The 24842-nt window shown below is 37.2% G+C and overlaps 1 protein-coding gene across 4 annotated transcripts in view; it reads right to left on the bottom strand.

The window, feature by feature from the left end:
* The window catches only part of ADGRG6 (adhesion G protein-coupled receptor G6), a 143947-nt gene that overhangs the window by 45656 nt on the left and 73449 nt on the right, over nucleotides 1–24842 (bottom strand). For 2 of the 4 annotated variants that reach the window (XM_070733639.1, XM_070733637.1), the window contains exons 5-12: nucleotides 24080–24148; nucleotides 20408–20488; nucleotides 13504–13589; nucleotides 10666–10718; nucleotides 10524–10574; nucleotides 1799–1935; nucleotides 997–1111; nucleotides 728–789 (exon numbers count right to left, since the gene is read on the bottom strand). In XM_070733639.1, the coding sequence (XP_070589740.1) occupies nucleotides 728–789; nucleotides 997–1111; nucleotides 1799–1935; nucleotides 10524–10574; nucleotides 10666–10718; nucleotides 13504–13589; nucleotides 20408–20488; nucleotides 24080–24148 (654 nt within the window). The remainder of the gene's footprint in view (nucleotides 1–727; nucleotides 790–996; nucleotides 1112–1798; nucleotides 1936–10523; nucleotides 10575–10665; nucleotides 10719–13503; nucleotides 13590–20407; nucleotides 20489–24079; nucleotides 24149–24842) is intronic. The other 2 variants (XM_070733640.1, XM_070733638.1) reach the window with 1 other exon arrangement.

The raw sequence follows: 24842 nt of genomic DNA, 5'->3' as shown, positions 1-24842 counted from the left end.
ATTAGAATTGCCCCCACCCTCCTTGCCTTTTGTAAGCTGCTTAAAACCAACCTCTGCCGCCAGGCATGGGGGAATTGAGATACTTTCCCCCTAGGCCTTTACAATTTTATGCATGGTATGTCTGTATGTATGTTTGGTTTTTATAATAATGGGTTTTTAACTGTTTTTAATATTGGATTATTATTACATGCTGTTTTATTATTGCTGTTAGCAATAAATGAATGAATGGATGAATGAATGAATGAATGAATGAATGAATGAATGAATGAATGAATGAATGAAAGAAAAGCCTCAACCTGATAAAATATTCTGAGGAGAATTTAAATATTTATGCTACAAAAAAGACCATGCTAATGTTGCTTTATGCATCTAAAATAAACATGGTTCAGTAGTGGGTTCTAAATCCTGTCGCTACTGGTTTGTGCACATGCTTGTGTGACATTTCTGCACGTGTGCAGAAGCATCCCGGGTGAGTAGACGGAGCCTCCTGCTGCCGCTAATGGTTCATTGAACTTGCTCCTGGCCGAACCAGAAACAACCCACCACCACATGGGTTGTGCTTTAGAGTCTAACAAAACTGGATAGTTCTCCAGTTAAAGTATTAAAGAATTTTATATCAGAGACTTAATATCTAGAAAACGTTTCTTGGCAAGGCCCAGATGTGTTTGAAGCTTGGAAAAGAAACATTTGAAATGTAACTAGATGGAGCAGATACACAAACTCTTACCTGTACAGTTTCTAAGATCAGGAGAATCCCAGTAAGCTGTGTAATTATTCAGGTTTAGAATGCTGAGGAAAGATAGAACAGAAAATACCATTAGCAATCACTATATGGAAGTTCTTATGAAATCACATAGTCATTCTGTATTGTTTTAAATCCTTTGTATCTTTTACTTCTTCACTTTTAAAACCTAAATTTGCCACTTTCTAATTATATCTGTAGTATACTTCATCTCAGTCTCACCACTAAGCATCTCATGATCTTTGAGCTGTTACCATGTTCGTGATGCAATCTGGGTAGGGTTGTCATGGCAGCTAGTGGTGGCAGTTTCTCTTGGTCCAGTTTCTTTCCAAATATAATTCATAGGCTGTACGTCTCCCTCACATTTGCCTACAAGAGCAAATGAAAAGCAGTGAACCAAATAAACTACCATTAACACTGTAGCTTTCTAGTAAAAGTTGCTAGTCTGGTCTGAATAAATAAGGTTTAACTTTATACCAAGTTATTTTTATTTGCAAATACTTAATGGGATGGGTATATATGAAACAAAATGTACATCACTGAATACAAATGTATTTTCCAATTAGAGACAGAAATCATCTAGAATCAGGGAGAAATTTTATATCTTGGGGTGTGTTTTTTTAAAATCTATACATTTTAAACCAATTTATAATTTAAAAATCATAATAAATCAGGAATTGTGGATCAGAATTGAAGACCAAATGATTCTAAATGTCTTTTGATCTGAATTGATGGTTTGCATTGCGGTATTCAATGCTTGTTATGTTGCTCATGTTTACTGTCTCTAAGTTAGGGCCTTGCTCATGTAATGGCCCATTTCTAGTTAAACAGAATTCCATTATTGTATTGCAGTATTATTCCAGAGCCATTGTCCCATATGTTAATTCCTTCCCAGATCAGCTACTAAATCCTTTGCATACTGTTTTTGCTTCTTATATTTTCCTTGAATGACCAGTTTAATGTCTGAAGGAGAGTCCTGAAAATAATGGTCACAATAATAATATTTGCAAGGTACAGAAAGTAAGAGTACAACAAAAACATAAACACTATCCTTACCAATTGAATGGAGTTTCACGTTATGGAGTTTCAGGTTTTCTGTGATATTACTGTCTTCAAGTTTCTTTTTAATTGTTTGTTCATCTAAACTAACATTGTTGGTAGAATTGTAAGCTAAAAGAGCACGGACTTCAAATCTGCAAAAGAATTGCTGAATCAGAATACTGTATAATATAATATAACAACAGGGCATTTACATACCAGTATGATCACTGTAATTTAATATAATACACAAAAATAATCAATTAATCAATCAATCCTATTAATTGACTCAACAATTCATCAACTTACATATTATATATTGGAACAACCTGTTTTATTCTTATGAGATTTCCCCCCCTACAATATTACAACTAATAATAAAAAGTCTTTCTAAAAGAAGTACTATAATAAAGAACAAAAATTAAGTGCTTAAAAACCATAGAGTTAAGTTAAATTAAATTATAAAGAGTAGCTGAACATAACAGAAATGCACAGTTTAGCCTCACTCAGATAACATTAAATGTGTCTTGATCTTAGGTATTTGCCTTGGGAAATAGGAATAGGGCATCACAAAGAAGAATCGAAATTTCCACTTCTTTTACTTCATTCTACTTCATCTTAACTAGGATCAATGTAACAATTAATATTAATTAGGCCCAAAGGAAGCTAACACCTAGTTTGCTTGTTTTAGTGTGTTTTAGTCATCAGATAAATCAATCAGTATCAAAGCACATAGAAGTGATATTGATTTTGCACTATAAAACAAAATAGGCGTTGATTGCTTACCTGAACGCCTCTTCTCGTACGGTGAGCGGGTACAGCAGTCACATGGGTTGCTCATGTCCAATCCGGTGGAACTGAGCCTAGTGTTAAAAAAGCTTGCCGGATCCGCCCCTTCCCCAGAATTCGCGAATCCATAGACTAGGCTCAGCTGTGAAGCTCTGTAGTGTTCAACTCTCATTGTTAGAGGAAGAAAGATATAGAAAGGTAAAGAAGACACATACAAGGGCGGGAAGTGACTGCTGTACCCGCTCACCGTACGAGAAGAGGCGTTCAGGTAAGCAATCAACGCCTATTCTCCGTACTGAAGGAGCGGGTCCAGCAGTCACATGGGACATACCCAATAGATGGTCCCTAGGGTGGGATTAGATTGCTATCGTGTGAGATAACGGATTGGAGTACCCTTCTGCCGAAGGCAGCGTCCGCTGAAGCGTAAGAATCAATCTTGTAGTGCCTGATGAAGGAATTTGGCGAGGCCCAAGTGGCTGCTTTGCAGACCTCCTCCAACGGGGCTTGAGTCGCCCAAGCGGCCGAGGTGGCTGCGCTCCTGGTGGAATGCGCTGTGATGTTCCTTGGAACTGAGAGGGAGGCCGACTCATAGGCCTTAGATATAGTCCCTCTGATCCAACGGCCTATTACTGTTGAAGACACTTTGGCCCCCATGACTCTGGGGTGATAGGCTATAAAAAGTGCTTCTGACCTCCGAAAGGGTCCTGTGCGTTGGATATAGATTCTCAGCGCTCTGATGAGATCCAGGGTGTGCCATCTAATTGCCAAGGGATGGTCTCGTTGGAGGCAGAAGGAAGGTAGGACAATATCCTGAGATCTGTGGAACATGGAACTGACCTTGGGTAAGAAGGTGGGGTCCAGTCGCAAGACTACCTTGTCCTGATGGAATTGACAAAGGTCCTGCCTGATTGAGAGGGCAGCCAGCTCCGAAATGCGTCGGGCAGAGGTAATAGCCACCAGGAATGCTACCTTAAAGGATAGGTACCTGAGGGACGCCGATTTTAGGGGTTCGTATGGTGCCTGCGTGAGGGAATGGAGAACCCGTGGCAAATCCCAGGATGGATACCTGTGGACCTTGGAAGGTCTGAGGTTGGCTATGCCCTTGAGGAATTCCTGAACTTCAGGGAAGGATCGGAGAGGCTGTCTGCGGGGACCCCCTAGGACAGATGAAATGGCTGCCAGATGACGCCGGAGGGTGCTGGTGGAAAGTCCTTTATGGAAGCCTTGCATAAGGAAGGAAATAATTCTGTGTATGGGGATGCACAGAGGGGAGAGACCTTCCTGTAGACACCACTGGTGAAACTTGGACCACGTGTGGTCGTAGATTCGATTGGTCGAACCCCTTCTGGCCTTTAAAATGACCTCCACTGAATCGGGGTCATGACCACGCAGTTCTAAGTCTCTCCTGATAACAGCCAGGCGGTGAGGTGGAACCACTCCGGGTCTGGATGGAATGAGGCCCCCTGCCGCAGCATATCCCCCGAAACGGGGAGTCGCCAAGGGTCCTGGACAGACAGCTGTTGGAGATCCGCGAACCAGGGCCGGCGGGGCCAATGAGGGGCGATTAAGATTACTCGGGCCCTCTCGGTGAGGACCTTGTGAATCACGTCCGGGAGAATTGGAATTGGAGGAAATGCGTAGAGTAGGCCTGGAGGCCATGGACTCCGGAGGGCATTGATTGCTTCCGCTCCCGGGGATGGAAATCTGGAAAAGAAGCGAGGGAGTTGGGCGTTCGCATTGGTCGCGAAGAGATCCAGGACTGGTAGGCCGAATCTGAGGCTGATTTGATGGAACAGGTCCTGATGGAGGTTCCACTCTCCTGGGTCTATCGTTGCTCGAGATAGCCAGTCCGCCTGGACGTTGAGGCTCCCCGAGATGTGGTCGGCTAGGAGCGACCGAAGATGTTTTTCCGCCCAAAGGCCTAACTTGAGGGCCTCCCTCATGAGAGCCTTGGATCTCGTGCCCCCCTGTCTGCAGATATGGCTTTTTGTGGCAATGTTGTCGGTGAGAATGAGAACGTGCCGGTTGGGAATGCGAGGAGAGAAATGCTTCAGAGCCAGGGAAACGGCTCTTAACTCTAGCCAATTGATTGGCCTGGAAGCCTCCTCCGGGGACCACGTGCCCTGGGCTATCATCCCCTGGGCGTGGGCGCCCCATCCCGATAGACTGGCATCTGTGGTGATGACAAATTGATCCGGGCACCTGAACGGGGATCCTTTGTCCATGGCCGGAGACTTCCACCACTTGAAGGATCTGCGAACACTTGGTGGGATGACAATGCGCTGATTTGAGTTGCTGTGCCCCGATCTCTGAAAGGGTAATAGGAGCCACTGGAGTTCCCTAGCATGAAGGCGAGCCCAGGGAATGATGCCTATGCATGACACCATCTTCCCCAAAAGGGAAGACAGAGTTACTATGGATACTGAAGAATTAGGTAAAATGTTAGAAATTAACTCCCCTATACTGAGTTTTCTCTCGGGAGAGAGAAAAACCTGGGAGGATTCTGAATCGATAATGGAACCCAGGTGAGAAATGGATGTGGAAGGTTGGAGGTGACTTTTTTCAAAGTTGATGGAAAAACCATGGTCCTGAAGGACTGACATGGTGATAGAAAGGTCTGTTTTCACTTTCTCTAGGGAGTTCCCATGAATCAAAATATCATCAAGATAACATAAAATGTGGATGGGAGACGCCCGGATATAGGCCGCCAGGGACCCCAAGAGCTTTGTAAAGACCCGAGGGGCCGAGGAAAGGCCAAATGGCATCGCCCTATACTGGAAATGCCTGCCTTGAAAGGAAAAACGTAAAAATTTTCTGTGGCATTTGGCTATAGGAATGTGAAGGTAGGCCTCAGTGAGGTCTAAGGAGACCATGAAATCTCCCGTGTGAATGGCGGCCAGAATAGAAGATAAGGAGTGCATCTTAAACTTCCTATATTTGATGAATAGGTTTAGTTTCTTTAAATCCAAAATAGCTCTCCAACCTCCGGAGGACTTTGGAACCATAAATAGGATGGAGTAAAAACCTTGGCCCTTCTGACCGGAAGGAACCGGTTGAATGGCTCTGATGGACAATAGATGAGAAATGGCCTCCTCCATACGGTTACAATCTGAGGAGGACCTGGGAGAAGGGCAGGAAATAAAACGTTTAGGGGGAGGAGAAATAAATTCTAAAAGAAGGCCTGTTTGAACAGTGTCAATGACCCAGGGGTCCTTGGAGGTGAAACGCCAATTAGAGGCGAAATGAGCTAAGCGACCCCCTATGGGAATAGAGGAAAGATTACCATCTAGGTTTTTTTGAGGCCCTGTTAGAGGAAGCTCCCCTTTGGAAGCGAAAACCTCTACCCCTGGAGTTCCTACCTTGGGAACGAAAGCGGGGGGAATACTGACCTGGAGATCTCTGATAGGAAGCCGCTTGATCTTGCTGGCGCCCTGGGCGACGAAAGGACTGCGTTTTGGTAGCCTTTTTTGTGGTTGGACCCAAAACCTTCTTCTTGTCCGTGGTTTCCGTGAGGAGTGGATCCAGAAGATCACCGAAGAGAAGGTCGCGCTTTAAGGGTCCCTGGGATAACTGCCACTTCTGGCGTACTCCCGCTTGCCAAGGGCGAATCCATAGGAGTCTTCTTGCCGTTGTAGAAGCTGCAATAGACTTAGCAGAAAATCTAGTAGATTGCAAGGTGGCATCAGCCACGTACTGGGCAGCTGCAAAGACTTTGTTGAAGTCTTGTTGACCTCTCAAGTCATCGGGAGGAATATGCTGTTGAAGTTGGCGAAGCCACAGCAGCATGGCTCTGGAGAAAAAGGAAGCCGCTGCAGAACTTTTAATGGCCCAGGAATCTGCGGTGAATCCTCTTTTGAGCATTTGTTCAATGCGCTTGTCCTCTGGGCGGAGGACTTCCTCCGCCTCGCCTGGCACAGCCGCTGCCGAGTGAAGGATCTTGACAGGTTCATCCGGTTTGGGAAAAGATAGAAGCTCTTCATAGGAAGAGGAAAGTTTGTACAACTTTCTGTCCTTGGTGGAGGGATTAAGGCCAGAGGCTGGGAAATCCCACTGTTTGAGTAAGGCATCTTTAAACAATTTAGGCATAGGAATTACCTCGTTATCCTCCTGTTCCTCTGTGAAGTAAGGTAAATTCTCCTCCGGGGGATCAGTGGAAGTGGAGGCTTGTTTCTCCTGGGCCGCTAATCCCGTAGAAATTCTAGCTTTGAGGAGGAGAGATTTGAATAATTGAGAAGGAAAAATGGTAATTGGAGAAGGAACCTTTATTTGAGATTCCTCATCATCTGATAGGCCTTGAAAAGGATCCTCATCATCCTCCATATCCTCATATTCGTCCTGAGAGGAATCTGAACCATCCTGAATAGGAGCTCTAACCGCTGGGGAAGAACCCAAGGGGCGGGAGGGACGAGAAGGAGGAGGAGGTAAGGGAAGCTCATTGATGGTGGAGAGTTTGGCATCAATGGCCTTGGACAACACAGCAAAAATAGATTGGAACTCAGGAGGTAAACTGGAAATATCAGCAGGGATGGCAGAAGAATCCCTAAAGGCCTGGGAGGATCCTGGCTGGGGGGAATCTTCAATAATATCTGGTTCCTCTGGACCTATGCCCCATAGGTTAGGTTGGGGTCTGTCTAGGTTAGGCTCATCCAGAGATAACACAGGGACCCCAGAAGGAGGTAGACTAGAAGCCTCTGGGGGGTCTTGACTACTGATTACTTGGGCCTGCACTTTCAAACGTTTTGCTGATTTGTCATGGATTCTTTGTAGGGCTAGGTCCCTTCTCTTCTCGGCCCTGGTGACCTTGGTCGAGGGGCGGGCCCCTGGAGAAGAGGAGGAAGAGGCCTGGGGGATACTAGTAATCTCATCGCCTGTAGGCCTGGCCTCTCTGGGACCTTTAGTTGTGCCTCTCTTGGGAAAGGTAGCCATAGTCTGACAATTAACAGAAGACAAGGCTGAGCCAATAACTGAATAAATAAGGAGAAGAATTTTAAGGACTTCCCAAGAGGAATGGATCCTGCTTCGAGGCCTCGAAGCTGCTGAGACTTGAGGACAATCTGGGCAAACCCAGAGTTCGTGTCCCCAGATCCAGCGGGGCCAGCCTCCCTAAACTTTTTAATTAAGTAAACCAAGGCACTCTGGTTGGAGGCTTAGCCGGTGGAGAATTTAGCCTGGGACCCCCAAGGCCCGCTCCGGGATCCACGCGGTGGACTGAGGCCTACGCGGCTGGCAGGAGGCCAACACGAGAGGCCTAGATTTAAAAAGGGCGCGAAGGCCTTCGCGCCGAAAAATCGCTCCGTAAAATTTCTTAAAGGGGAAGCGATCGACTAAGTCCAGGAGACTATAGAGACATCTCACTCCGCAGGAGGTATTCTTAAGCCCTTTAATATTTATATATACAATAAAGAATCAATAAATCAATAGATTAATACTTGCACCAGAACCTCCAGGCCAAAGGATTAAAAGAATCCACAAGCGGCCGCGGGGATCGTACACGGCAAAACCGCCGGGGAAAAACGAAACCGCAACTTCTCCAAAGGAAAAAAGCCGAGCCGCAAACGGCTGGCGCTATTAGTGCAAGTAAATAATAATGATAAAACAATTCTTACTACTTTTGAAGAAAAGGATCGAAGGGAAGGTGTTAGAATGTTGAACGAGCTATCACAATACAACCGCAGGATATGCGAACTGAGCAAATTCTGGGGAAGGGGCGGATCCGGCAAGCTTTTTTAACACTAGGCTCAGTTCCACCGGATTGGACATGAGCAACCCATGTGACTGCTGGACCCGCTCCTTCAGTACGGAGAACTACAGATTTCATTGCAAAAAAATACTAGTTCTTCCTGTTATTCTATTTAGTACTATATTTTAAAAAAATAATATAATATAATATAATTTAAAATAAAGTTTTAGGAAGTAGTTTTGAAGCACACTGTTAAATGTAAGAGATAGGGTTTTATTTGATTGGATTTGCTGTTATTTTGTTATAGGAATGGCCATTCCTTGTAATACGTGTGTGCAGCAAGCACGTATTTATTGAACTGGTAAATAACGTCAAAGGGAACAATGCTATTTGCAAAATAAAATGGGGAGTTCACATAAACAAAAAGGGAACCCCTTTGTAATACATGTCTTACCCATCTGACCTAGTCTTGGTCATATGGCTACACCTAGGATATGAACGATTTTTCAGGGAAAAACAGCAGCAGCAGCAGGAACAGAAATGTGTGGCTTTACTGGGATGTCAAAAATGACATGGCATCAGTTTTATAAATGGCAAATATAGAGATTTTTTTAAAAAAAGAATCCAGTGCAAACAATGATGATTGTAAAAATTATTCTTTCTGCTTTCCAATAGATGTCACTTAATTGGGGAACAGGGCTACTGAGGTGGAAAAATTAAATATGCTGTTATAGTAACAACTGAGAAAACATTGCATTTATTCAAAAGTTAATAATATATTAATAATTTGCTGTCACTTCACTGTTGTCTAGAGACCCTTTTATGCTGCTCCAGGTGCAAAAGCAACATGTGGTTTAGGAACTGGCAAACATACATCTGTCATCAGTGTTTGATTAATGCAATCTGAACAGCTTTAGATAAGTTTAATACAAATTACTAAGTGATGGAAGATGAACAAACCACTTGTCAAGCCACTCCAGAGTTTAATATTCTATGAGAACTCTTCCACAACTCTAGTGTGAGTAGTTCAGCTTTCAGTCTTTGACAAAACAAACAATATTAAAACTCACGAATGAAGGCCCAGTATAGATATCCCAGAAAAATGTTGTAAGATTCAATCTTGGAATACTAAAACTGTTTCCAGTGTGGGTAGAAGTTGGATTTTGCAGCACAAAATGAAGTTTAGTGGAACATTCCTATTATTGTAGTTATTTATTAACAATCCCCTGTGATCCTATATGATGCTGATGCCCATGGCCATTCATTTAGACCAGTAGTGGGTTCCACTTTGCTACCGGTTTGGAAATGGGGGCATGCAGGCATGTTTTGCACATGCACAAAGCTTCTGCGCATGCGCAGAGCGTTTTTGATGATGTCCAGGTGGATGGGCAGAGCACTCAGTCATCACTACCCATTTGCTTAATTGGTGGAAATCAGTAGCAACCCACTGATTTAGAGACTAACATTTCAAAAAGTGACTTTTCACACTTATGAACATTGCAGTATTCACAAGGTCACGTGATCAGAATTCAGATGCTTGGCAACTGGCATGTATTTACAGTGTTTCAGGATCACCTGATCACCTTTTGAGATCCTCTAACAAGCAAAGTCAATGAGGAAGCCAGATTCACTTAACAGCCATGCTACAAACATAGTAAATTACAGTGATTCACATAACAACTGTGGCAAGAGAAGTCATAAAATGGAGCAAAACTCTCTTAGTAACTGTCTTGCTTAGCAACAGAAATTTTGGGACAACCGTGGTCGTAAATCGTAAATCAAGGAGAGGGGTGGCATACAAATCTAATAAATTATTATTATATTATTATATTATATTATTATTATTATTATTATCATCATCATCATCATCATCATCATCATCATTATTATTACTTTTATGTGTACAACACACTTCAGGAAATATGTACTGGTAGTAAGTCCCTTACAAAAAGCATTCAACTAATTTCTTTCATCAATGGAGTTACTAGGTGCTTCCTAAACTTTCTTTTTATCTTTCCCTGCAAATGAATCTTCAGAGAAGGAATTGTGACATTTGCTCTTTAAACTGCAAATGAATCTTCAGAGAAGGAATTGTGACATTTGCTCTTTAAACTGGTAATTAAAGAGTAACTTTAAAGGACATGTTGGGAAATAGATTTCACATTATTACCATGCAAAATTATTTGATAAACATAAATCCAATTAACATTTGATAAATAGAACAAAGTTACTTGAGTTATTTCAGAGCTTTTCAATATTTTTTTACAAATTTACCTTTCATGAACGCTTCTTTTTCCTCTTGTTGGGTATTTGGTTGAACCAACACTATAAAAACAAAAGATGTATCATTACTATTTTAGAATAGTGCCTTCTGCAGAAGATAGTATATTCCCCTTCTATCCTATCAAGCACCTACCTTAGATCAACCACACATACATTATAATTCCAGCTCCCAATGGTCTGAATAAACTAGAAAACAGGAAAATAATACAGAGGTCAACATGCATAAAAACTGTTGTTAATTTTTGCATTATATTCATGTTGCAGGAATTTATTTTAATAGAATCTGAGTTTATTTTCATATAATCATTATTAAGATAATTATCAACACTAGTACCAGCATAAAAATCATGCTGTTCCCTTTTATGTTAGGGTGAAGAGTGCAGAAAGTATAAAAAATAGCAAGCCAAAGAAATTGCAGAGGATTTTGGGCAGGGAACATAGCTAAGATCAACATCTTTCACTATATACAGAACTTCTTGCTTTTACTATACTCATAAAACACTTCATACATTTCCTTTTGTTCTTTAAAAACTATGGCACAGAACAATAGGCTAAGGAAAGCAAGCTTAAGAGCAGAAAATCAAGAATTTTAAAGGGCACAACAATATTTCTTAGTGATAATATTCTCTTCACTACCAGTATAAAGCACTAATAGAAGATTATTAATCACTAATTGAGACATGAAGCTGGCTTAGATAAAACGCTTTATTAACACAAGAACAAGGGGACACAATCTGAAGTTAGTTGGGGGAAAGATCAAAAGCAACGTGAGAAAATATTATTTCACTGAAAGAGTAGTAGATCCTTGGAACAAACTTCCAGCAGACGTGGTTGGTAAATCCACAGTAACTGAATTTAAACATGCCTGGGATAAACATATATCCATCCTAAGATAAAATACAGGAAATAGTATAAGGGCAGACTGGATGGACCATGAGGTCTTTTTCTGCCGTCAGTCTTCTATGTTTCTATGTTTCTATTAATCCTTACAAGTAGTGACAGAAATCTAAATGTGTGAAGAAAATCTGTAGCTGCGGTTTTTACTAAAACAATATCTCAGTGGCACTGCTGGCAAATTGATAACCTTATAGCCTATATAACATATAACTTTGTGGCAAGATGGGTGGCAAATTGTTGTTATAAAATAATAATAAAAAAACTTTTGAACATTATTAATCTAGATTCCATTTGTCGTTAAGAACTGGTAACCCTTTAAAGACCTTTTTAACAGTGAGATAATAATTAAAAAACCTATCAATCACCACCATCATCAACAAAAAGGTTGTGATTATATAGTGAGAATAAACCTACATAGACAGTGGTAGAAAAAGTAAACTAGAAGTGACAAAAGGAGGAGCCATTCTGGTGTAATGGTGAAGGTACCAAGCTAGAAAATTTCTTCCTAAAACTGAATGGACATATTTTATTTTATTTGCTCTGTACATGGGGCTACCTTTGAAAAGTGTTCGGAAACTTCAGATCGTGCAGAATGCAGCTGCGAGAGCAATCATGGGCTTCCCAAGATATGCCCATGTTACACAAACACTCCGCAGTCTGCATTGGTTGCCGATCAATTTCCAGTCACAATTCAAAGTGTTGGTTATGACCTATAAAGCCCTTCATGGCATCGGACCAGAATATCTCTGGGATCGCCTTCTGCCGCATGAATCCCAGCGACCGGTTAGGTCCCACAGAGTTGGCCTTCTCCGGGTCCCATCGACTAAGCAATGTCATTTGGTGGGACCCAGGAGAAGAGCCTTCTCTGTGGCAGCCCCGACCCTCTGGAACCAGCTCCCCCCAGATATCAGAGTTGCCCCCCACCCTCCTTGCCTTTCGCAAGCTCCTTAAAACCCACCTCTGCATGGGGGAATTGAAATTTCACTTCCCCCTAGGCTTATAGAATTTATACATGGTATGCTTGTATGTATGAGTGGTTCTTTAAATTGGGGTTTTTTAAGATTATTTTTAAGATTAGATTTGTTTTCATTGTCTTTTCATTGTTGTTAGCTGCCCCGAGTCTTTGGAGAGGGGCGGCATACAAATAAAATAAAATAAAATAAAATAAAATAAAATAAAATAAAATAAAATAAAATAAAATAAAATAAAATAAAATAAAATAAAATAAAATAAAATAAAATAAAATAAAATAAAATAAAATAAAATAAAATAAAATAAAATAAAATAAAATAAAATAAAATAAAATAAAATAAAATAAAATAAAATAAAATAAAATAAAATAAAATAAAACAAAGCCAAGCCAAGCCAAGCCAAGCCAAGCCAAGCCAAGCCAAGCCAAACCAAACCAAACCAAATAAACAAACAAACAAACAAACAAACAAATAGGTTTATTTGGATTTCTATGCTGCGCTTCTCCGTAGACTCAGGGCGGCTGAGTATACAGTATACACATACAATCAGGGGTGGGCTATTGCCCGGACCAGGAGGGGGGGGAAACGCAGTGGGGTAGCAAAAATGGAGCTGCACCCCAGAGCACCCAATTTGTACTGAAAGATGTTGAAAGAATATGCAGGGCGTCCTGCATAAGCCATGCCCACAGTGTGGTAGCAAAAATTTTGGAAGCTCTTCACTGCATACAATATACTGATTTGAAACCAATGTGAACTTTATAGCTGGATAAAACAAGTTCGTATGAGTAATTTTTTTTTACTCTGGTGTTTGGGTAAAATGCCAGGTCCTGATAGCCTTCTGAAAAGCTAAAAGGATGGGGCCTGTTTAATCTCTATAGATTTTGAAAGATCAGAATGAAAAGCAGTATTTCAGATAAACAATATATACATCTGAATAAATAGTGCAGAAATTACCAGTTCTGAATCATGCTTTTGTAAAATTAATCTTTAATATTTTTAAAGAGCATACTTTTAAATTTATATATTTTTTAAAATATTTGAATAACTTTTTCAAAAGCACACTTACAATTATATGCAATGGTTTGAAAAGTAGCCTAACTTACCCATTCTCTAATTACATTCACAACGTTTGGCTCTTCATCTTCTTTGATTTTGTAGATGGTAATATCAATTCTGTAGTATAATCTACCTAGGCATTACAAAAACAATGTAAATGTCAGAATTAGAACTCTTAAATATATAAAATTCTCACCGGGATATCACCAAGCCAGTGGTAAAGCCACAATGCTGATAATGCTTTTAAAATTGGTTTTCATTTTTAATAATATAGTAGTTATTACCTGATTTAATTTTTTTTATGTATGCGCACTTTTATTTTTTTATAATAGACAAACATATAGAAATATTTATTATTGTAGCATTTTTGTTGCAGCAAGGCGAATGATTTTAAAATATTTGACCATTTTTTGAAAATATTTTAGCAATATTTGTTTGATCTTTTGATCCATCTTTCTATACTTTTTCTTCATAAAAATTAGAGGTATGCAGAATCTGTTATTGTTTCTTTCAGTAGGAGTTGAAATTTCCGGGAAAACTACAGCATTATAAAAGTATTCAATTTTATAAAAAACAACACATTTGGGAGGTTTTTTTTATTAAACACCTTTAAAACTTATTTTACAAATGTGTTTATTTGTCTTGATGTTCTATTTCTTACAGTAATAGGTCATGGTTATAGGATATTTTTTCAATCTTATATTTTAAGATTTTATTAGTCTATGTAAGAAACCCCCAAATCAGCTGGTGAATATCATTTTTGGGAGTTGAAGCAGAAGGACAAAAGAATCTCCTCTCAACTATCCTATAAAATAAATACTGTAATTTGCTAGCTGACTGATACACAAATGCTAGCACTATATATATCAAATATATAGCACACACAAAGGATCAATTCTAGTTGTTATGTGGATCATATTTAAAACATTTTGTGGTTCCCAATGTGTAAGAAGGACAGAGAGATGGGGTAGGAAAAGAAATCTCACATATTATCTGCTAAACTATAAGAGAATCACTTAGAGAAGGAATTACCTACATTTGGAATCCAGATTCTCTTACATTTCACAGATTCTCAGCATTTCACTATTCATACTGAATACCAATCTATTTATGGGATAATAGAGTCAATGTATCATCAGCAAGAGCTGAATAACTTTAAAAAATAGTTTGTACAATCCCAAAATAGTTTGTACATCCCCAATCCAACCATGTTTCTGGTTATTTTTCCAATTTGGGTTTTTTGTTTTGTATTTTCATTCATATATCACCACTGCTAGTATACATTGACATATTTGAGGAACCACATAATCCATAATCTCATTAACTCTTCAACTCATGTGGACATACATATGCTATAAATGTGTATGAACCGATTTTCTATTAACACAAAATTTCTTTTGTAGTATATCTTTCTAGAAACGAATTATTCATGTGCTTTGCAAAAATACCATTTATTTTATGTCACACTGAATGGAAAAACTCTACTGTTTCTAAATAGCAGAGCTAATTCAAATGTACCACTTCTGAATAATGACTGAAAGCATGCTTTCTTGAGGTTAGTATGAAGTGTTTTATTAAGTTATTATTATTAAATAAGTGTTTTATTCTCAGGAGACTATCAATTGACAATATGAAAATAATTTCAAACACATTTTCCACTGAATGTATACTCATATTATTTTTTAAGATCACTTACTCAAAATACTTAGACTACAATAATCTCAGTATAATACAAATCAAGCAAAGCTTTTCTTTTTAAAAAAAAATTAAATATACTTAAAGATTATTAGGCAATGATTTCTCCTGTTCATTTTGTTGGATATTGTTTATTTTGAAAAATCAGTTTAAAAAATAACAAAACTTCTGTAGATTCAATGTCTTTTTTGTTTATAGGTAGCAAGACATACAGTGGTACCTCTACTTAAGAACTTAATTCGTTCCGTGACCAGGTTCTTAAGTAGAAAAGTTTGTAAGTAGAAGCAATTTTTTCCATAGGAATCAATGTAAAAGCAAATAATGCATGCAAACCCATTAGGAAAGAAATAAAAGCTCGGAAGTTGGGTGGAAGGAGGAGGACAAAGAAGAGGAGGACAGTCACTGCTGAAGGAAGAAAGTGAGGTGAGGGGAATAAAAAAAATACAAAACTTTAAGGCTAAAAAAAAAAAGGGACTCTGAGGCAGCGAGGAGGAGCACGCGCCTCTGATACATCCGGTGCGAGGCTGCCTCCCATACACTGCGCCAGAGAGAGAAATCCAGGGTGAATGGCAGGAAACTGTCTGGACCTTCATGCCGGTCTCAGATTTCCAGGGAAATTTTTACAGGCTCGGTTCTTAAGTAGAAAATGGTTCTTACGAAGAGGTAAAAAAATCTTGAACACCCGTTTTTTATCTAGAAAAGTTCTTAAGTAGATGCATTCTTAGGTAGAGGTACCACTGTATACTAGACAAAGAGATACACAGAGTTTGGAGAGAAGTAGAAGAACAGAATCATTTGTAGAATGAAGATCATTTGATATGATTTCTCTCTCATATTTTCTGATCAAATTTTCATTATTTGTCTTCATTAGATTTTTAAAAAACAATTTTCACTGAATAGGAGAAACAGTTAATTTGATTGTCATAATAGTCTCCTCAAAGATCTTGAATTAGTAAATGGAATGGTGGTGATTAGAATCATACACTAAAGTTCTACACCTTGATCATTGATCATTTTAATATGGTATAATACATTGTTAATAAATTTCTATGGATTTAATATTTCTATTACTAAGCATGAAGTCTAATTTAGAACCAGTAATTCTAAACTCTATTGATATATCTATCACAGAAGCCATTTTTCATTCTACATCTAGCTTCATGTTTTGACCTACTGTGTTTGATTTCAGGTCCACATAGGCAATCCCGGTCCATGAAGGAATTACATAAAAAATAAGTCGGAAGATATTTGCTGCTGGGAGTCAACGTTGTTTTGAACACAATACTTGGATTTGCTTCTGGCGTTATATTGATCAGAGCAGTTTCGTGAACTGCGTTTTGAACTTTTGAGTTGTGAGTATGAAATATCATTCCACTGTTTGATGCATTTTCATCAAAATACTGAATAGCTTCATTCAACAAGGAAAATTGAAACATTACATCAGTAACTACTGAAATTGTGGCTGGTTCCAAAAGGGAAGAATCGTTTACTATTGTTTCATATTTCAAGTCTTCAAAAGATGAGGAAATTGTCTGGTCATAAAAATCAATCAGATTAACGTTACTTGGATTCAAAGATGACAATCCTTTCTTAATGGGATCATCAGTAGACTTGCTAGAATCATGATGCACTTTCCAAACAACTGATTCCTGTTTTGAAACAGTAACTTTTATTTTCGTATCAATATTTTTGTGATCCATATCATCAAACTCTTCCGCATGACCAGGTTGAAGAAGTAGTGTGTCTTTGCTTCCTAAACTGTTTGGAGCATTATGTTCATTTTCAGAAAAGTATATTTTATTCATGGTGCTTGTTCCCTGAACTGGTTTTTCTTTCCACAAATATTCTGAACCAAGCAAATATTGATCAAGGTTATTTAGAGGATTCTGTAAAATTGAAGCATCTGAAATCATTAAAGCTGCTGAATGTTTGCTTAACTGTGCAATTGTTCCATGCCTGTGGGTAGGTAGTATTTCTAAAGGCAATGTCCTTATAAACGAATCAGATATTTGTGCATATTGTTTTTCAAAAAAAGCATTATTCATATGTGAATACTCTGCATTTTTCATATAATCGGAAGCACTTGTAAACTGACTACTCTGTAAATCTATATATACATTATGTGTCAGTTTCTTAAAATGTACTGGACTTAGTGATAAAACTTTGCAGGTACATTTTATACAGGAAGATTCAAAAAATTGTATTGCTGGTGTTTCAGTAGGTGGAAAAAAAGTTATTAGTTGATCATCTGGGATTTTCTCCATAGTCTGTTGCATGGCTAAGTTGGCAGTAATTTTTAAATCATCAGTAAACCTTCCTTGTAATATATCATAAGTACTAATCTGTAAATGCAAGGAAGGCTGAATCAAAGGTGCTATCTGGGAAGTTAAAGAAACATAAACAGCTGAAGTATCATTTGTAGATCCATTTTTATTAAGAAGAGGGTGTGATTTTGTGGTTGTTCTTTCAATAACATCTGAATTCCTTGATGACATTGCAAAAACTGAACTGAAATTCTCTTCTGGTGTATTAGTAAGAATATATAACTTTGAAACATTATGGTCTACTAGTCTTTTATAAGGAAGTGTTTGCATCGTGATATCTTCTATTTGTGTAGGAGACATGAAAAAATACATTGTCTCTGTTAGGGAAGAATATGATTGATTAAATGAGGACAACAAGAATTTTCCAGTAGATTCTGGAGAATCGTTAACCATAGTCCAAAAGGAAGTATTTATGTACTGTGTTGGAAGACTTATATCATTAATTGGGAGAAAGGAAATATAATTATAATGACTGCCAGATGCATTGTTTTCTACATATCCTGCTCCAGAAACCAATTTTGACTTTGATTTCACATCTTCCAACAGAAATGAAAAAGAAGATACATCATTATTGTATGAAATTAACTTATCCGGAAGCTCAAATTCATCCTCTAGTGATGAACCTTCCTGTTCTTCTAAATTAACTAACTGCTCAGTGAGAGGATTAAATGCAAAAAAGTCACTTTTAAAAAAAGCTCTATTGTATGTTTCTTGATATAAAGGTGAAACAGAAACAGTTCGTTGAATTTCAGAATTTCTGTCTCTTGTTTTTGGTAACCCTAATGATAAATGTAATTCCCTACTATATTCCACTGACATGAAGATTTCTGTCGGATAGATTCTGTGCATAACATCTGGAAACCAGGCCTTCATGTTTTGTAATGAAACAGAAGGATTTGTGCTGTGTTTAAAAAATTGTTTTTTAAAATGTACTGAATTATAGTCTCTCATGTGATTTAATTTTGTAGTCTGTAAATCATCTACAATGTAGAAGTCATTCCTAACAGAATCCTCTTGTAAAAATCTCTTTGTGGGCTGCAAGTAGATATTTTCAAGTGATTTGTTTAGTAAGCCAAACATTGTTTCTTTAATTAATTCCTTAGGATAATACTGATGAACAGGAGTAGAAAGATTTTCTTCTGGAATTCTGGAAATAAAATACTCATAAGTTGCATTTTCCTTCAATGTACTCAAAGACTGCAAGAAATTGTTAGTATGTTTATACACAGAAGAAAATATGTAACTAGTAGGAGATAGCATCCACTGCGGGTCTTCTGTAAGTTCAAAAAAAGTGTTCTTGTTCACCAGTGAAGGAAACAATACGTTTGATATAGAATCTTCTATCTCAACACTTTCACTCTGTTGAATATGGAATCCTAAATTCCTGATGTGATCAAGTGGGATAGTTGGGGTTTCCTGTGAAATACTACTCTCACGTAACACACTCTCAGAATGTCCTGAGATGTTATTAAAGTACAATACCTCAATGGAAGAATTATAATTTATGTTTGCTTGTTCTGTGAAAGGGCCCAAGCTATTAATTTGCATTTCTCTAGAAGCAGATGGTATCACTTCAGGAGTTATTGTGATGAAGTAATTGGGTGCGCTTTTTCTCTCAGTTATTGTAAATTTACTGGTGTGTAAAGGCCTTTGTTTTACAGGCCAAATTATTGGAGTTGATATAATTCCTATGTTTTTGATGCCTCTTATCTTAGAATCTTCTTGCCAATGTTGAATAGGTTGAGAAGAGTAAGGTGAATTTCTCTTGATTCTGAAGACCACTGTAGCAGGACTTTTCATTTCCTGCAGGACTGTATACAGTAAGTCATTCAATTAATAAATGAAAAATGTTACTTAAGGAAATTACTTCAACATCAAACACAGTTCAAAGATTGAGTTTGAAGAAACCACTTCTTTCAGCAGGAACTATACTATATAGACTGAAATAAAATTTACACTATATGTAAATTTTAAACAAGAAATTTAGGCGATTTATTCTTAAACTGTTCATTGAACAAAACTGCTTCCACTAACTTAAAATTTCAATATATGTATAGCAGACAGAAATATGTACTTCACTCCTGTTTTTTTAATCTGATCAAACTTTTATTCTATTCATTATTACTGATTATGCATGAAGACACAGAATTCTCTTTGAATGAGAGCATGGTCATAAATTCTATTACATTATCTAGTATCTGTGAAATATTTTTATTCTTATTTCATACGCACCCCAAGTTATGCTCTACCCAGGCTCACTCTTGTACCTTGCTTTCTTAGTTGCTTTCTTTACAATTCTGCAACTAATTTTTATTTCATTGATGTTGAAATTTACTTAACTGCAGAATCAGACAATATTTTAAAGCAAGAATAAACAAACAAAGGGACCACTCTTGGTCATTTCTTCTCCAATCTGTATATTTCTTGTGTTATCAGGATCTCTTGAATATTGCAGGAACAATAACTTTCAGATGGATTTGGATTATTCTTAATGATGTTGCTTGAATTAATAACCCTAACAAAAGTATGTTGAGTTGGTTGAGAAGGGCGGCATAGATAGATAGATAGATAGATAGATAGATAGATAGATAGATAGATAGATAGATAGATAGATGTGAATAATTTTATATAGCCCCAGGAGTGCTCCGGATAACCCCATCTATAGATAACTACATTAAGATTGCTTTTGTAAAACATTTAGCATTTGAAGATTAATTTAAAATATCATAACAGAAACATGATTTTTTTTTTTTAGAAAACCCCCTTCCATACAGGAAATTTTGCTTATCCAAAATTGTTATTTGACACAAACCTTTTTAAACGGTGTTTGCTGAAACAAAATCTGACACTCATATATAATGCAAAGATATCTTTGTTCAAAAGATAAAATGATGTAACATTTTCAAATAAAATATAACATTAAATTTCTTACCATCCATTATTTTATCGGTTCTGTTAGTATCAGGCATGTTAGTGGTAACAGTGGGTGATGGAGTGGTTGAACTTACAGTAGCTGGTGACAAAGATGAAAAAGAATTGAACTTATATGGAATATGAATGTTAATAATGTCAGGAAAAAATAGGAATACATGAAAAAACAAACAGACAAAATGACTTTTAAATGACTGGATACACGTACAACATAAATCACACATACATGCTCATTAGACTCATTTCAAATTTCAATCCGATATATATATTTAAACAAGTCTCATTTGTTCACCTGCAACATTTGACCAAACAATGCCCCACAAACAATTTAACAATACTGTGTGGCTGAATTCATTCTTAAAATGTATCAGTTTTTTTAAAAAAAAATCAAAACAGGAACTGATGAATGACCGGTAAAGGGCTATGAAAATTTTTACTACAACACTATGGGTGTGGCTTATGCAGGATGTCCTGCATTTTCTTTAAACATCTTTCAGTGCAAATTGGGTGCTTTGGAGTCGAGCTTCATTTTCACTGCCCAACTGTGTTCCCCCCGTCCGGACAGCAGCCCACCCCTGTGAATGACATAAATTACTATACACTCTTCCTACTGACCAATGTAGACAAATGTGTTACAAAACAAACTGCTTTTTTGCAAATGGCTGCAACAAAGATACTAATGCAGATGTTAGCAAATAATGTTGTTATTTGTAATGGAGATGAATTGAATCAACACAGATTGTAATTTTACTAATTTTTACTAAAACCTATGGTTGCATTCTTTTTAAAAATTGAAAGTATCATGAATTTATCTTCAGAGTTTCGCTACAGTGTACTGCACAAACAATATCTTTCATTAGTTAATAAAGCAAATATTTCAATACTAAACATACTGTTTGCAAATGAGCCATTGACTTGTAAATTTAATATAAACCTGTAAGCTAAACAAGACTATTTGTTTGAAATGAAGTACAACATAGTCCACATGAGAGCATAAAAATTCAAAATGATATTCTCTTAATGACAAAAAGGAGCCTTTATAAATAGCATAAATTTTGCCTTGCATCTATCAGTCAATTGTGTCAGCTTCTGATTAATGCCTGCATAATAACCACAACAAGATTACATTTTCAAGTTCAATTTCAGAAGCCTTTTGTATGTGTATTGTACTCATGATTGGAAATGTATTCAAAAACAGATGCATGATCCTCTTTTAAGAACATCAACAGATAGAGACATCTATTTAAAAAATTACCGTCTTTTAAAAGAGGCTTGAAAATTTAGGTGCATCTTATATTCCAAATGTACCTTTTCTGGAGGTTTTTTTCCAGCCTAACAAGGTGCTAACCATCTTCCCAGTTCTTAATGGCTTGCAGGCTTTTCCATTGCTACTACCTCCAAAGAAGGTTTTTTCCAGCCCTAAGTCTTTGCAGGCTTTTTTTTCATTGTTACTTGCTCCAAATAAGTTTTCCCCCCCAGTCATAATGAGGTGTTAACGATCTTCCCAGCTCCTCAGGCTTGCAGGCTTTTTCATTGTTATTCTTTCAGAAGAATGGTTTTTTTCCCAGCCTTAAATCTTTGCAGGCTTTTTTTCATTGCTACTCACTCTGAATAAGGTTTTTTTAAAAGCCCTAACCAGGGGATAAAAAGAATGTGCTGAAGCTGACTAGACTAAGAACGCTAGCCAGATGAACGCTAGCCTATTTCCCCATCTTCCTCCCCCAAAACTAAGTTGCTATATTTTTGAGGAAAAAATGCATTAAAATCAGCTCAATCAAAAACATAAATTCTGAAATATTTGTTTTGTAACTATTCCTATCCATAGTTTGAACTGCATGAAATCAAAACATTTTTTCCTGCAAGTTCAGAACAAAACAGACCTTATTTATAGAGACAGTGTACTTCATTCACTTCATTTCTTTCACAAATTAATGTTCACAATTGCTTTATGCCTCCTAAGTCTCACCATTAGGTTTTTCTCAGTGCTAGACTAGGATAACAAAAAATTGTTAATCTCCAAAAGATTTCAGACTCCCATTACATAAAGATAGGACCGTACAATACAACACAAGTGTAGCAGGATATAGCTACCAATTAATAAAAACTGAATTTCAGCCTTGCAACTACTACATGACTATATTCCATCTCTGACACAATGGCACATAGCAGCACCTTGTCAGCATTTTCTTCACCTAATTTGCAGTGCATTAAACCCTTCATGATTAAGTCGAAAACAGAAATGTGGAAGAAATATATGCATGTCTGTGCCAGAGGAACCAAACTTCCAAACATTCAGAGTAAAATTCTTCACTGGTTATTTCACAGATAATAAAGCTGAAACCATCCTTTAGCTGAAATAATTTAGTACATTATTTAATCTCTCTCCCTCTCCACTCCCTCCCTCCCTCCCCACTCTCTCACACATAATTATTAAATCTAATAACTTTTTCTGAATGCTTACTGTACTAATGCATCCAACAAGTATGAACATGGTTTTTCAGCTATGTACATGTCTCACAAATCATGTCATTATGAATCAGAAAATTAATGAAATCCTCATGCTATATTAGCCTTTGACTGCAAAATATTAAAAGAGAAAAGCAGTGATGTGGAATCAATAGTAAAGATAAATGGGCAAGCTCTCATTTGTAATTCAAATCTGGAACTATCTGCCCTACAGATGTTCAACTTAAAGTCATGACAATCTATTTCTTTTTTAATATTAAGAACTAATATAGAATAGAATGGAAAGTAGAATAGAATAGAATTTTATTGGCCAAGTGTGATTGCACACACAAGGAATCTGTCTTTGGTGCATATTCTCTCAGTATAGATAAAAGAAAATATACATTTGTCAAGAATCATGAGGTACAACACTTAATGATTGTCATAGGATACAAATAAGCAATCAAATCATACTAAGAAACAATTTAAATTTTAAGGATACAAAGTTACAATCATACAGTCATTTGTGGGAGGGGATTGGTGATGGGAATGATGAGAAGATTAATAGTAGTAGTGCAAACTTAGTAAAGTAGTAGAGAAAAGAGAAATATGTACAATTTTGTTATATTTGTAATGTCTAAGTTTGGTTTTTATGAGCAGCACAATATAAGAAAGCCAAGAAAGAGAAATAAAGAAAGAAAAAGACTAAAATTAAAAAAAGAACTTTCTTAACTGCTTGGTCTATAGAAGAAACAATATGGGTTTTCTTCTTTCTTCTCAAAAAAATAAAATAAAATCCTCCCTAAGTCTATGTATAATTTATACAGAATAAAACATGAATCAAAATAAATTACCATGTCACACTAACTAGCATAACTAAACTTATACTGCATAACTCTTAAGGAGATTGCTGTGATCCATTAATTTGCTCATAGTCTTGTGTCAAAATAAAAAGAATACTTCTGAAAAATACTATAGCAACAAACTGAATGAAGGGGGAAAATAGGCTAGAGCCTTTTATACTGGAAGTGTTGATTATCTACAAAATTTAAAATACATAATAGAAAACACAGATTTATTTATTTTTTTCTTACACATTTGGTTTGTCCACTTCTGTCTCAGCTATCATATTCCTCTTCTGTAAACTTTCCATTTAAATATTAAAGTCTATAAAGAAAAGGTAGCAATAAATTCTGACTCAGCAGACTAATTAATGTTGACTTCTTACCTCGACAACGGCTTCCTGTAGTGGGACAGCCAGTTGGTTCAACTGTCGGCAAGGGGACAAGATATGAACCTTAAAAAAAAGAGAGACTGTAAACAGGACTTGTCTTTTAATGAGAATTTCAGTGAGAGAGCTAAAGGAAGTGCTTTAGTAAATACAAAATAAAGACAAAAAGTGTTAACAGATTGTTAAATAAAACAACCATACTGAATATAACAGTAGATACTATAGAGTCTTTTGATAACTCAGTAAAGATCGAGGGCATACCTTGAGAAGTAATGGGCTGCTGGCCCCACGGGGGTGGGGGTAGTAAGGTTATGCACTCTTTATTGAATACTTAATCATTTTTATATTGTCCTTCATTCCTAATAACTTAGTATTACTTTTAAAATAGTAAATAATTAAATAGTATGTTTTACCCATAAACCCTTTAATCATTTTAATCATTATTTAGAACTGAACTTTTATAGCAATTAAGGAAAATTGAGCTACTTGCCTAATCTATTATCGTACTGAACCTTGTGGGTTCAGGACAAAACCTTAAAATTTTACTGTGCTTCACAACAAATAATGCTGTCTATCATTTGTCCTTTTTGTGGCTATTCAAATAATGTGAGTTAATCAACTGAAAACGAGCCCAAGCTCCTATTTGAAAACTTTTCTTGTTCGGTAAGCCACTCCAACCAAGTCACATGACCTTTAAGCCATCAACCAGTCCTACCTGGTCACATGGCCGGCAAGCCACTCCCACCCGGCCACACCCACA

Source organism: Erythrolamprus reginae, chromosome 1, assembly GCF_031021105.1.
Source record: "Erythrolamprus reginae isolate rEryReg1 chromosome 1, rEryReg1.hap1, whole genome shotgun sequence".
NCBI classification, from domain to species: Eukaryota; Metazoa; Chordata; class Lepidosauria; order Squamata; family Dipsadidae; genus Erythrolamprus; species Erythrolamprus reginae.
Note: the sequence above shows the minus strand (reverse complement) of the source record. Positions and strands in the feature narration are given on the sequence as shown.